The 14,372-nt window shown below is 39.6% G+C and overlaps 1 protein-coding gene across 5 annotated transcripts in view; it reads right to left on the bottom strand.

Moving 5' to 3' along the window:
• Positions 1 to 3,015: 3,015 nt before the first annotated feature.
• LOC126471125 (transcription factor CP2) overlaps positions 3,016 to 14,372 on the bottom strand; it is a 941,484-nt gene continuing 930,127 nt past the window's right edge. For all 5 annotated transcript variants that reach the window (XM_050099206.1, XM_050099210.1, XM_050099207.1 and 2 more), the window contains 2 exons: positions 7,820 to 8,064; positions 3,016 to 5,002 (listed from right to left, as the gene is read on the bottom strand). In XM_050099206.1, the coding sequence (XP_049955163.1) occupies positions 4,950 to 5,002; positions 7,820 to 8,064 (298 nt within the window). In that variant the 3' untranslated portion in view covers positions 3,016 to 4,949. The remainder of the gene's footprint in view (positions 5,003 to 7,819; positions 8,065 to 14,372) is intronic.

The raw sequence follows: 14,372 nt of genomic DNA, 5'->3' as shown, positions 1-14,372 counted from the left end.
GTTATTTATTTATTTTTTCCTTGTGTTTATTAAGTGGAACTGTGTTTATCCTCTTTATGTTTGTTTTCTCATGACAGTACCCAAGAGAATAAAATCGGTTTTGTTCTCTGTTGTGTCCAGTATTGGCAATAAACAAATATGTAACATTTATTTTGACCACTGTAGGTAACCTTGGGGATCATGTCCACCCCCACGAGCAGTTTGTTTTCCCTTGGCACGATGGCATCTGCCAGCAGGCCAATGCTACATGTCTCACAGCTCACAGTGTACGTTCCTGATTTGAAGAGCACCAAGATGAGTTTACTGTGCCCCCATAGCCAACAAACTCACTAGATTTAAGCCCAACTGAGAATCTGTTGGACCACCTTGACCTGACCATGGATCGTCAGTCGAGAAACCTAGAGCAGCTGACCACAGCACTGGAGTCAGCATGGTTCCACATCCCTGTCAGTTCCTTCCAGAACCTCACTGACACTCTTGCTGCACCTCTCGCTGGGGGTCGCACAGCAAAAGGCAGTTATTCGAGCTTTTGACAGATGGCCACATTAATGTGACTGGACAGTTAAAATTTCTTTATCATGAACAAAATTTTTTCTACCTGTCAGAGCCTTCAAGTCACAAAACTGACTACATAGCTCTAATAAATGCATTTTTTAAAGATACCTTTGCTGTACTGAGACAGATGGTTCATCAAATGCAAAGTACCAAAAGAATGAAGTACGCAATTTGTTAATCAACAACAAATTCTGAGCAACCCAAGTAAATCTAAAGACAGACTGATACGATACACGGCTATATGACTGAACTTTTAACACAGCTGTATTTGGAGTGATGCAGTGACCAGGAAGCATAGGCTGTTGACAAATGGCATCACATTGTGTTTAGTGACAAATTACATCTCTATACTACTCCAAATGACCATCATCAGTGCGTATGGTGACAAACTGGCAAGAGATTCCAGTCTTACAATGTTTTGAGGAGGTACCGTGGTGTTACTACTGGTATCATGGAATGGAAAGCCAGCAGATGCGACTTCAGGTCATGGTTGCTAGTGATTAAGGAAGGAATCTGACAACACAATGGTATATCATGGACATCCTGCATCCTCAAGTGTTACCTCTCATGCAACAGTATTGTGGTGACATTTTTCAACAGGACGATGCTTGTCCACACATGGCACTTGTCTCTACGGACTGTCTGCAGTATTTTGAGGGACTCCCATGGCCATTAAGATCCCCAATACCTGCCTCTGTTAAAACATGTAGAACCAGTTCAGATATTGACTCCACCCCATTGCCAATATCCAGTATCTCGAGGACCAGTTACAACAGTTGTTGGCCAGCTTCCCTCAGAAGAGGGAACTGAATAAAGTCATGCATCAAGGTCAGATGTAGTGGAATATCATTGACATATGGGCTCATACTGACACCACCTTTGATTCAACTCGAGTTCTTAATCACTGACATAACATCACATACCATCTCAATCTATTAACTTTAGAGGTATTTATTTCAAAATCTGAGTGTGTCATCTTTCATTTATATGAAACCTGCATACACTTAACATTCACCATTAGCTCAACTGCCTTCAGCCGGTTCGAGTGCAATAATGTCTCATTAGTGCAACATTCACACTGAGTGGAATATTTGACTGACAGTTTGTTAATGACAACTATGTCTGTTTACATTTTGAACACGCCATGCAGTGTCTCAGTCTGTGGGTGAACTTTTATGACATTTTAGCCCATTTCAGTACATTTGGGTGTATCTTGTATAAATTCTAAAATTATTAAATTTTCCTTTTCTTTCTAATATTTTTCTTTCTTAACAGTGAATATTTTGTGTTCACGGCAACATTCAAGTTTTGGGCAGTGATTTAACAATGACACTATATTGATGATGGTCGAAGTAGAGAGGATATAAAATGTAGACTGGCAATGGCAAGGAAAGCATTTCTGAAGAAGAGAAATTTGTTAACATCGAGTATAGATTTAAATGTCAGGAAGTCCTTTCTGAAAGTATTTGTATGGAGTGTAGCCATGTATGGAAGTGAAACATGGACGATAAATAGCTTAGACAAGAAGAGAATAGAAGCTTTCAAAATGTGGTGCTACAGAGGAATGCTGAAGATTAGATGGGTAGATCACATCACTAATGAGGAGGTATTGGATAGGATTGGGGAGAAGATGAGTTTGTGGCACAACTTGACAATAAGAAGGGACCGGTTGGTAGGACATGTTCTGAGGCATCAAGGGATCACACATTTAGCATTGGAGGGCAGCATGGAGGGTAAAAATCGTAGAGGGAGACCAAGAGATGAATACACTAAGCAGATTCAGAAGGATGTAGGTTGCAGTAAGTACTGGGAGATGAAGCTTGTGAAGGATAGAGTAGCATGGAGAGCTGCATCAAACCAGTCTCAGGACTGAAGACAACAACAACAACAACAACAACAACAACAACAACAACAACAACACTACATGAGCAACTGTCAAATTTTATAAAGCATGAATTGGTGGACATACTAAAAGTAAGTTCCATTTTCACCTTGAAATTCTTATCACAAAAGGAAAAAAAAGGGGGAAAAACCATTTGATAGATACATCACACCTTCATTCAACAGCACACTACTATCCATGTACAACCCAATACCACCAACCCCCCCCCCCCAAAAAAAAAGGACCTAAATGCAACATTGTGCACACAAACCACAGAAAGGTAACTAGGAAGGATACTAGTTCCGTATATAAAATCAGTGACTTCAGTCCATGCATTGTGCTCTCCTTTGTACTCCACCACACCCAAGAGAGGTTTGTAACCTTTTAAAAACATATAATGCAATGCTGTGAGTGTGGCTAGGCCTGATGTTTAGGAAGGTCTTTAGTTATGGATGATGCTATTCTCATTAGCTTTTGTAGCAAAGTGTCTTATGTTTGTGTAACAAAGGACCACCTTCTGTCATGAGGGGACAGTATATAGGTATTAGAGACAATTTCAAGTAAATACTTCAACAAACTGTAGTTAAAATTTATGTATTTCTTTCTTTATTGTACAATTGAAAACAAAATTATGGAAATAATTTGTAAATAAAGAGTACCAAATTCAATATATGCATAATTGTTGTCCAGCAAGATCATTTGCATGCAAAAATTCCATTAGGAAAGCACTAGGAAACTTCAAATTACAATAAAATATATTTTCAATACCACCATATATTTTTGAAGTATATAAATGCTGCTGTGCTAAAAAAAAAATCAAATCCCTGTTTTTACTACTCAGATATGAAACGCATTATTTTACAGCAGAGGATGAAACGCTGATACAGACAATTACTGGAAACATCCAGTGACTCTTACGAAAATGATAGTTTATGGCAGTAAATGGATAACAGGGAGTCATGTACAATTTCTGGATGAGATAGACAGGTTACTTTTTAATATACCATCTGACACAGTCAGCACCGTCATCCAGTCACTGTACATACTTGTCCATCACCAGCTGACTCACAGAAGGCTGGCACACTGGTACAAAAACTGTCATGTTATAATTTACATAGCTACATATCCCTTCAATAATAATGATAAATTCTGATATTTCAGTATAAGAAAACATACATTTTCAGACAATACACCAAAGAATGAAAGTTTCACAATGAAATTTGAAAATGAATTGACAGAATACAGTATTTGTAGCTAAAGATTCAAATGAAGATAATGCAACCTTTAGAAGGGAATGGAAGTCTAAAAATACTGCCACTGCCCTCCCCCCCTCCCAGTACTGAAATGAAATGAAGGACTTTCCTTCAAAATTCCCATTTGTAGTAACGAGCTACGTTATGACTATATTCTGGAACTATGTATTCTACACAGCGTCTAATGTAGAAACATTTTCACATAAAATAATAAGCATCAACACTTAAATGACTTAAGCTGTAAAAGTAATAAACAGCTACAACAATGCACACCTCAATATCGAAAAGTCAACCAAAACTCATATTTAAAAAAAGTAAGACTTTTACTTAAAAATGAACTATAATCAACAGTTTTTAATAATTTTGCTCACTGTTTTTGGTGCATGATATGCTTAACAAAAAACTAAATTTTACTAACTAGAGAAACTTTAACTAAGATACTAAACACTGTAAGTTTACATTGGATTTTATCAGGAAGTAACCACATAAATCTTTTTCTGAGAATAAATTCAAGAATTCGCACTCCATGCAAAAGCGCCTTCCAGAGGTACAGCTTTTGAGGAGAGGATAATGAAATAAAACATTTTTGTGCTTTCCAAACAACAGCACACATGCTAAAGATGACAGGTGATTATGACTCAATTTACAATCTGTATGACACTAGTCAACACCAGACTGATTTAACATTACATAAAAATAGAAAGGAATAAAATGTCTTTCAGTACAATGAAAAACTTGTTAAATGTTAATGATTACTTTACTACACAAAGGCACATAAACGAATAAATTCTACAATACTTGTGTGTACAGGCACTTTTTGAAGCTGGGAAGCACCACCCAGCTATAAAGGTAATGAAGTGGTAACACGTTTGCTCGTATCTTTTATGAAATTTTTCAAGAAGATAGAAACAAAGCTTGTGTAATTTTTGGAGTAATATGATCACATATTCTCCTTAAAAAAATATGCAGCCTCTAAAAAGGGAGACCATATTCAATGATACTGTCAAAGTCAGTAATTAGTACTAATAAATATATCTTATGGCATGTGCAATATGGCAACGAAGATATAAAAATCTGAAGCCTTACAACATGGCATAGAAAACAGCTGGTAAAAAACCACCATAACAATTCTTAGTCACTCTGTCAATACTGAAGGCAACCTCATGAGAAACAGTTCAGAAGGCACAAGTTTCACTTTTAATGAAACACCACTGATTACCACGTACAAAATATAAAAGAGGAAATCTCACATCGGCATCTCATTGAGACTGAGATGGTTTCAATAGCAGTCGATATCTTGCCCCATTTTGATCTGTAAAGAACCAAAACAAAAATGTAGATACTTCGTTAACTTCAGACAACAAGTATTTTTTGCAAATCGTTTATGAAACATTGACACAAATTTTACTGCTACAGAATATTCACAGATACAAGCAAGCACATACTAAATCTTATAACCATGCTTCAAACGATGAACAGTACCTCTCTCAGAAGTATATATCTCAATGTATAGTCTACAAGCCACCTAACAGTGTGTGATGGAGAGAAGTTGGGGTTCGACAATCATTTTCCCCTTTTCTGTTTCATTCACGAACTGGATCTGGGAAGGATGACTGTCAGTAATACTCTGTATGGTTTATAGTATCTTTGATTTTACTGTTATGGTCCTTTTTGCAAGATATATGTGCAAGTGAGCAATATGTTACTCGATTCTTCTTGGAAAATACATTCCCAGAATTTTAAATAAACCTCTCCGCAATGCACCACTCTCCTCACATATAGTTTACCAATGGAAATGGATGAGCATCTCAGTAAGGTTCTTTCAGTTACTGGAAAAAAAAAAAAAAGAAGTCTAATGAAACATGTAGCTCTTATTTCGGTCTTGTCTATCTCCTCTATTGATCCTGTCAGATGCTGAAGACCTTGCTGTCATGCACCCAAAAAACTATCATCATCATCATCGTCATCATCATCATCATCATCTGATTGTATCTGGTGAGTGGTCCAGACTTAATAGCACCACAAATGTCAACTGAACAAAAGCTTTGCAAGCTCACTCTTTCATAGGTTAACAACATTTACTTGAGCAGTCTTCTAGTGAAACTTTCTGATGTCTGTTTTCCTACATTTAATTTTGTACAGTTGTTCCACTTTAAATCATTCCACACATCCCTACTAATGTTTTACAGCTCTGAATAATTATCAATTGTGTTGCGTAACACTGATGTGTTTTTCAACCTATTTCTGCAAAATATATTACATTTGTTCATATTAAGGGTCAACACTGAAGCCCTGTAGCTAGTGTATCATCCATGGATTGTCTTGTATTTTCCTGCAGTTTTCTGCTGCTGTTATTTCCCCACATGAAAAATGTGATTCCTACATATATACACTCCTGGAAATGGAAAAAAGAACACATTGACACCGGTGTGTCAGACCCACCATACTTGCTCCGGACACTGCGAGAGGGCTGTACAAGCAATGATCACATGCACGGCACAGCGGACACACCAGGAACCGCGGTGTTGGCCGTCGAATGGCGCTAGCTGCGCAGCATTTGTGCACCGCCGCCGTCAGTGTCAGCCAGTTTCCCGTGGCATACGGAGCTCCATCGCAGTCTTTAACACTGGAAGCATGCCGCGACAGCGTGGACGTGAACCGTATGTGCAGTTGACGGACTTTGAGCGAGGGCGTATAGTGGGCATGCGGGAGGCCGGGTGGACGTACCGCCGAATTGCTCAACACATGGGGCGTGAGGTCTCCACAGTACATCGATGTTGTCGCCAGTGGTCGGCGGAAGGTGCACGTGCCCGTCGACCTGGGACCGGACCGCAGCGACGCACGGATGCACACCAAGACCATAGGATCCTACGCAGTGCCGTAGGGGACCGCACCGCCACTTCCCAGCAAATTAGGGACACTGTTGCTCCTGGGGTATCGGCGAGGACCATTCGCAACCGTCTCCATGAAGCTGGGCTACGGTCCCGCACACCTTTAGGCCGTCTTCCGCTCACGCCCCAACATCATGCAGCCCGCCTCCAGTGGTGTCGCGACAGGCGTGAATGGAGGGACGAATGGAGACGTGTCGTCTTCAGCGATGAGAGTCGCTTCTGCCTTGGTGCCAATGATGGTCGTATGCGTGTTTGGCGCCGTGCAGGTGAGCGCCACAATCAGGACTGCATACGACCGAGGCACACAGGGCCAACACCCGGCATCATGGTGTGGGGAGCGATCTCCTACACTGGCCGTACACCACTGGTGATCGTCGAGGGGACACTGAATAGTGCACGGTACATCCAAACCGTCATCGAACCCATCGTTCTACCATTCCCAGACCGGCAAGGGAACTTGCTGTTCCAACAGGACAATGCACGTCCGCATGTATCCCGTGCCACCCAACGTGCTCTAGAAGGTGTAAGTCAACTACCCTGGCCAGCAAGATCTCCGGATCTGTCCCCCATTGAGCATGTTTGGGACTGGATGAAGCGTCGTCTCACGCGGTCTGCATGTCCAGCACGAACGCTGGTCCAACTGAGGCGCCAGGTGGAAATGGCATGGCAAGCCGTTCCACAGGACTACATCCAGCATCTCTACGATCGTCTCCATGGGAGAATAGCAGCCTGCATTGCTGCGAAAGGTGGATATACACTGTCCTAGTGCCGACATTGTGCATGCTCTGTTGCCTGTGTCTATGTGCCTGTGGTTCTGTCAGTGTGATCATGTGATGTATCTGACCCCAGGAATGTGTCAATAAAGTTTCCCCTTCCTGGGACAATGAATTCACAGTGTTCTTATTTCAATTTCCAGGAGTGTAGTTCGAAAATCAGTGACATTACTGTTTGTTCTTGAACTCCGTACATGTCTTCTCAGTTCCTCCATGTTAAGTACACTAAAATGTCTGACTACAAACTATCATATTGTACTACATCAGATCATTTGGCATGACAAATCCAATTATGATCTGTTACAATACTTAGCAAATTGTGATATTTATACCAGTTGTCAGAATTTCACTTTGATATTATGTTGTATTATTTTGGGTGTGGTTTTACATCATAAAAATTGATTCTTGGAATGAGCTACATTTTATGGTACTACATAAAACTGTTTGTGTGAATAAAATACTCACCATGCAATATTTCAATATTGAAAAGGGCTTCATCTTTCAGATTTCGGATAACTTCATCTGTCATCTGGATATGAATACCATTAGGACCCTGCATATACAAGTCATGTATCTGATCACCAGATACTCCAAGCATAGTTGCTAATTTCTGGGCCATCTCACCACACGAAAAATTATCAAGATACAAAGCATGATAAACTGTGTTCTGGCCCACACAGAGATACACTGTCAGGCACGGTGCAATGGATCTGAAAAAAGAATAGTAGTTAAAGAACCACTTTTACCCATTACATGATGCAACACAAAAAACAAAGCTTTTACAAATGAACCAGATGATGTGACAAACTATATCTAACACAACCAGTTTAGTTTTATTTTGAAGAAAACTGGTAGTGTCAAGGTTTCCAAAATCCAACCAATACATGCCCAAAAAAATTCAACAGTTAACATGTTGAACATATTAGGCAAATGAAATTTTTACTCTTCTGCAGAGTGTGCTATGGTATGAAACTTCCTGGCAGAGTAAAACTGTGTTCCAGACCAAGAACGGATCCTTTCTTTCATGAGCGCTAGTCTTGCAAGTTTTGCAGCAGAGCTTCTGCAAAGTTTGAAAGGTAGGAGGCAAGGTACTGGCAGCAGTGAAGCTGAGAGGACAGGTTGTGAGTCGTGCTTGGTAGCTCAGTTGGTAGAGCACGTGCCTGTGAAAGGCAAAGGTCCCATGTTTGAGTCTCAGTCCGGCACGCAGTTTTAATCTGCCAGTAAGTTCCATATTAGGAGAAGGTGTTGAGCAATTGTTGAAAGCAAAGTAACTGCTTCTCCCTTAAAAGGGAAAAAGAGCAAGTACAGCTGCTGTTCTACACCCAACATTCTTTGAACCTCACTTGCTAAAGGATACTACAATACAAATTTCCAAATGTCAAAGCTCAGTAATTATAAGGGAAACATTTACACATTTTACCACAGGTCATAGTTTCTTGACATGGCCTTACATATATCGTGATATTTATCCATTCAGTGTACTATAGGGCACTGTTTGTACAGGGATTGGGAGAGGGGATATATATCTCTCTCTCTCTCACACTCACACTCACTCTCACACTCACTCACTCACACTCTCGCACACACTCTCACACACACTCTCACACACACTCTCACACACACTCTCACACACACTCTCACACACACTCTCACACACACTCTCACACACACTCACACACTCTCACACACACACACACACTCACACACACACACACACACACACACACACGTGAGGCTTTTAAGCATATTTCTTACCACCAAAATACAAAGTAAGACATTACATGAGACCACCAACACATTTAACAAGAACCACATGTTGGTAACATCTGCCAAAAAGTGATCATGGAAATTAAGTTGTCAGAGTAAAAGCTAATTTTGAGCAACCAAGGACTTACCAATGAGATGATTTTGTTCTGATCATGGAAAAAACTTCGTTTCTAAGATGATGATAACCTGTATGTACTAGCAGTCAGAACGAAAGTGAACCACACTTATGAGGGGAAAAACCCCTGTGAATTCTGGTTAAATATGTAGAAAATTAGCTAATAAAGCTTTTGGATAGTCCTTTAAACTTGAGAGTTCACAAATGTAGAAATTCATACTGTCAACTGCTACATCAATCACATCTCAGAAAAGGAGCAGCCAGACTGATTTTCACGTAATCCCCACCACTTGCAGCAAATCTACTGGTGACCTTCCAATCGTTCTGTCACCATAACCAAGGCATCATATTTCAGATGAAACCATTAAGTATTTTGGTGTAACAATTGAGTACTTGTTTTCTGGTCTTTCGATAACACTTGGTTAATGTCATGGCCTTAGCCATCTGACTGTCTCCAACATGAACAATGACATATTGTCAACACTTACTCTGTTGTTGTTGTTGTGGTCTTCAGTCCTGAGACTGGTTTGATGCAGCTCTCCATGCTACTCTATCCTGTGCAAGCTTTTTCATCTCCCAGTACCTACTGCAACCTACATCCTTCTGAATCTGCTTAGTGTATTCATCTCTTGGTCTCCCTCTACGATTTTTACCCTCCACACTGCCCTCCAATACTAAATTGGTGATCCCTTGATGCCTCAGAACATGTCCTACCAACCGATCCCTTCTTCTGGTCAAGTTGTGCCACAAACTTCTCTTCTCCCCAATCCTATTCAATACTTCCTCATTAGTTATGTGATCTACCCATCTAATCTTTAGCATTCTTCTGTAGCACCACATTTCGAAAGCTTCTATTCTCTTCTTGTCCAAACTATTTATCGTCCATGTTTCACTTCCATACATGGCTACACTCCATACGAATACTTTCAGAAATGACTTCCTGACAGTTAAATCTATACTCGATGTTATCAAATTTCTCTTCTTCAGAAACGCTTTCCTTGCCATTGCCAGCCTACATTTTATATCCTCTCTACTTCGACCATCATCAGTTATTTTGCTCCCCAAATAGCAAAACTCCTTTACTACTTTAAGTGCCTCATTTCCTAATCTAATTCCCTCAGCATCACCCGACTTAATTAGACTACATTCCATTATCCTTGTTTTGCTTTTGTTGATGTTCATCTTATATCCTCCTTTCAAGACACTGTCCATTCCATTCAACTGCTCTTCCAAGTCCTTTGCTGTCTCTGACAGAATTACAATGTCATCAGCGAACCTCAAAGTTTTTATTTCTTCTCCATGAATTTTAATACCTACTCCGAATTTTTCTTTTGTTTCCTTTACTGCTTGCTCAATATACAGATTGAACAACATCGGGGAGAGGCTACAACCCTGTCTTACTCCCTTCCCAACTACTGCTTCCCTTTCATGCCCCCCGACTCTTATAACTGCCATCTGGTTTCTGTACAAATTGTAAATAGCCTTTCGCTCCCTGTATTTTACCCCTGCCACCTTTAGAATTTGAAAGAGAGTATTCCAGTCAAACTTACTCTATACTCCACAAAATAGCACTGTGTGCATAACCCTTAATAAACATTATCCTGTCATGTTTTAACTATTCCTGAATGTGATATGTGATGTAAGGGGAGCAATTGTCTGCCTATATGCCTTTTACTCAAATGGACAATGGAAGGATGCCTCTGAAAGTTTGTTGTTAGTGGACTGATGACAGCATTCTTAGTAACTGCCATGATGAACATGAATCCCACTAAAAATTGTAAATCTGGGATGGAATAACAGTTATATGAAACAGGATAGATTGCTATTCATCACAAAGGATGCACTGAACAGAAGATACACATTTATGTTCAATACGTGTTTGCTGCTAAATGCCTTCTGTATGTAGTGAGTAGCAATATACCCTATTTCATATGATTGAAAGGTGTTTAAAGTTAACCAACATGCCATAGGTAAACAGTTCACTGTCCAAATAAACCAAGGCATAATCAGTCCCATTTGAAAATTAGCTCAGTATACAAGGGTAATCCCAAAAGTAAGGTCTCCTATTTTTTTGTAAGTACATACACCTGTTTATTTCCCTCAATGGTTTACATCAGTTTACAGCTTGAACATTTAGCTATTTTTCGACATGATCACCATTTCTGTTGATGCATTTTTGTAGACACTGTGGCAGTTTTTGTATGCCCATGTCATACTAGCTCACCGCCATGCTGTTCAGAAAGTTATGAATCTCTTCTTTCACCTCGTCATTGGAGCTGAATCACTTTCCGGACAAATGTTCTTTTAACCTAGGGAACAGGTGATTGTCACTGGGTGCCAAGTCAGGACTATAGGGTGGGCGGGTGATTATGTTCCACTGAAACTGTTGCAGGAGAGCAACGGTTTGCTGAGCGATGTGTGGGCGAGTGTTGTCATGGAGAATGTGTACGCCCTTCCTCAACATTCCTCTTTCTCCGGTTCAGAATTGCCCGTTTGAGTTTTTTCAGAGTCTCACAGTACCTGTCAGTGTTAATTGTAGTCCTAGTGGTTCAGCTCCGATGACAAGGTGAAAGAAGAGTTCATAACTTTCTAAACAGCATGGCGGCGAGCTGGTATGACATGGGCATACAGAAAGTGCCACAGCGTCAACAAAAATGCATTGACAGAAATGGTGATTATGTCAAAAAATAGCTAAATGTTCAAGTTGTAAACTGATGTAAACCATTGTACAAATAAACAGGTCTATGTACTTATAAAAAAATAGGAGACCTTACTTTTGGGATTACCCTCGTATCATCTTATGTATGATGCTCTTAAGTAGACAAATAATGTCTGCACTCTTGCTAACATTATTGTAATCCACAAAAAATATATATATTTGCCCAACCATACAGAAATGGAATGACTTGTTGGTGATTGGTAGCCTTGCCTGATAAATCACATTGTCAGAACAGGTTGGTATTCACATGCCTGCAAATAAATGTCATCACAAACACTCTGCAACTACTGCTGCAATAACATGAGGTGGTGCAGACAATACTACATTACGAGAATGTTCCTGAGGCCTTCTTCAGGACCACTAATATACGTATAGTGTATTATTTACTGGTTTGGCCACGACTCCATTCTAGGAGTTCACCAACCCTTACAGAGTGAGTGTCTTTCCGCTCAATACAGTGGTTTCTTTCTGCAACATAACACATGAAACAGCTACAGGCATCTGTAACAACTAGAAGAGCACAATCATGACTCTGAAGGTACTTTCATGACCTATAAATTCCTGAATCTTGATTAAATCTAGCGTCTATGTAGTACCCCAAACATTATGTTAGCTGTATGAATACCCTGACACACAACTGTCAGCAGCTGTGGGAACCAATGGAGCAGCATAACTACAGAGACCTGTCAGTATTTGAGTGTGTCACTTCCAGCTCATCCAGCAGATTGTACTTCAAATATGTCTTACTTTGATGGTAAGATTACTGTGACTGAGTGGTGGAAGTACTGTTTGGCATACTTGCAGAAAAAAAACATGAACAGGTTATCAATTAACTAAGACTTGCTCACATTTTATGCAGTCATCTGAAGTAATTGTAAATGTCAGAAGTTTTAAAGTATATGGCTCAGACAAGTTAAAAACCAGGTGTAATGTATAGTCACACTGAGACTTTTGATTCTGGGTCTGTTCACAGAAATGAATCAAATGAACGACATCAGGTTGGTGTTACATGGGTGGATAGTCCAAAAAGTACACAATCAGTGGTGTATCTCACTAGCAGGCTCAGCTCAGCATTTTAACGAGTGACTTGAGTTTTCAATGTAGGCATCAGTACTATGTTACTCATATCAGTTCATGGCTATTGTGGAGCAGAATACTCTGAGTGCTTCATGTTCAGCTCAAAAAATAGATGTGGTGGTCTGAGCATTTTTCGTGATCATGAACCAAGTCATTTTATAACACAAATGCAATCTTTAACTGAAATGAATACCTTGCTATTCAAAGTCATTAAATCCTGTGTTTTGATCTACCTCTTGAGAGTCTACCACACTACCACTCCTCCCCCTCCCACCAATTACTCCATTTTCTCTCAATTAGCTACATAATTTATGCTGTTCAGTTAGTCTGATTATGTGTAAACTAAAAAAAAAAGTAATAAGACAGCACACAAAGAGTTCCATCCTATGAAAGACACAGTAAGTATCCTACTCCTATTTTCTTATAATTTGTAATTATCATTTGACTGACTGGACAATATTTGAAAAATTAGTCTGGCAATTTAAAATCACAAGTCAAATGTAAATGAAATAACTATTTAATCTATGGGCATCCCAGACAGCATGGCTCTTGTTATTTTCCAGCACTTACCTAAGCTACAAACCATGACTGACATGACATTATTACTATCATGCAGTTCACAAATAGAAGGTAGTGATATTTCCCACTCCTCAAAGACATTTTAATTAATCAACTAATATAGCTAACCTTACAATCACTATACCAGGCAAGCCGTCTGGACATAGAAACTTAGTGCTACCCAAGCTAAGCCAGGGAAGAGTGCTATTTTTGCACTAATTATGTGAGACAAATTTAATTTTAAAAAACTGATACAATTAAGTCCTGCATTACTGTTCCCTCGTGCTGATGGATTGTTTATAGTTCCTACACCAGTCACAGGAAAAAATTATATTATGTCTACTACTTCAAGTGACAATATGTAGTAGAAAATTAGAATTATTCTTGATGAATCTACAGACAAAAATGTTAATACATGTGGCACTGTGAAAGTTAGTATGACACTAACATTGTATGAAAGAAATCTCAGACAAAAATGGTTAGCAAGAACTAAAACTTATTCTGCCTTGTCTATTATAAATCTGAAATGCAACACACAGGACACAGACAGTAGACACACACTTGTTTGCCTTTCAACATCCTATTTAATGGAAAATACTGACATACACAATAGTTGAACTGTATGGCTGAAGCGGGTTGGGTCGTTTGGGGGGAGGAGACCGAACAGTGAGGTCAGCGGTCTATGACTGAAGCAACACTGATACTTATGAACTAAATGACTGTTACAAATGCTGCTACAGATTATGTAGAAACCCTCCAGAAAAATCAAATTGAGTCAACAT

This window comes from Schistocerca serialis, chromosome 3, assembly GCF_023864345.2.
Source record: "Schistocerca serialis cubense isolate TAMUIC-IGC-003099 chromosome 3, iqSchSeri2.2, whole genome shotgun sequence".
NCBI lineage: Eukaryota > Metazoa > Arthropoda > Insecta > Orthoptera > Acrididae > Schistocerca > Schistocerca serialis.
This window is presented reverse-complemented; position numbering and strand designations above follow the sequence as displayed.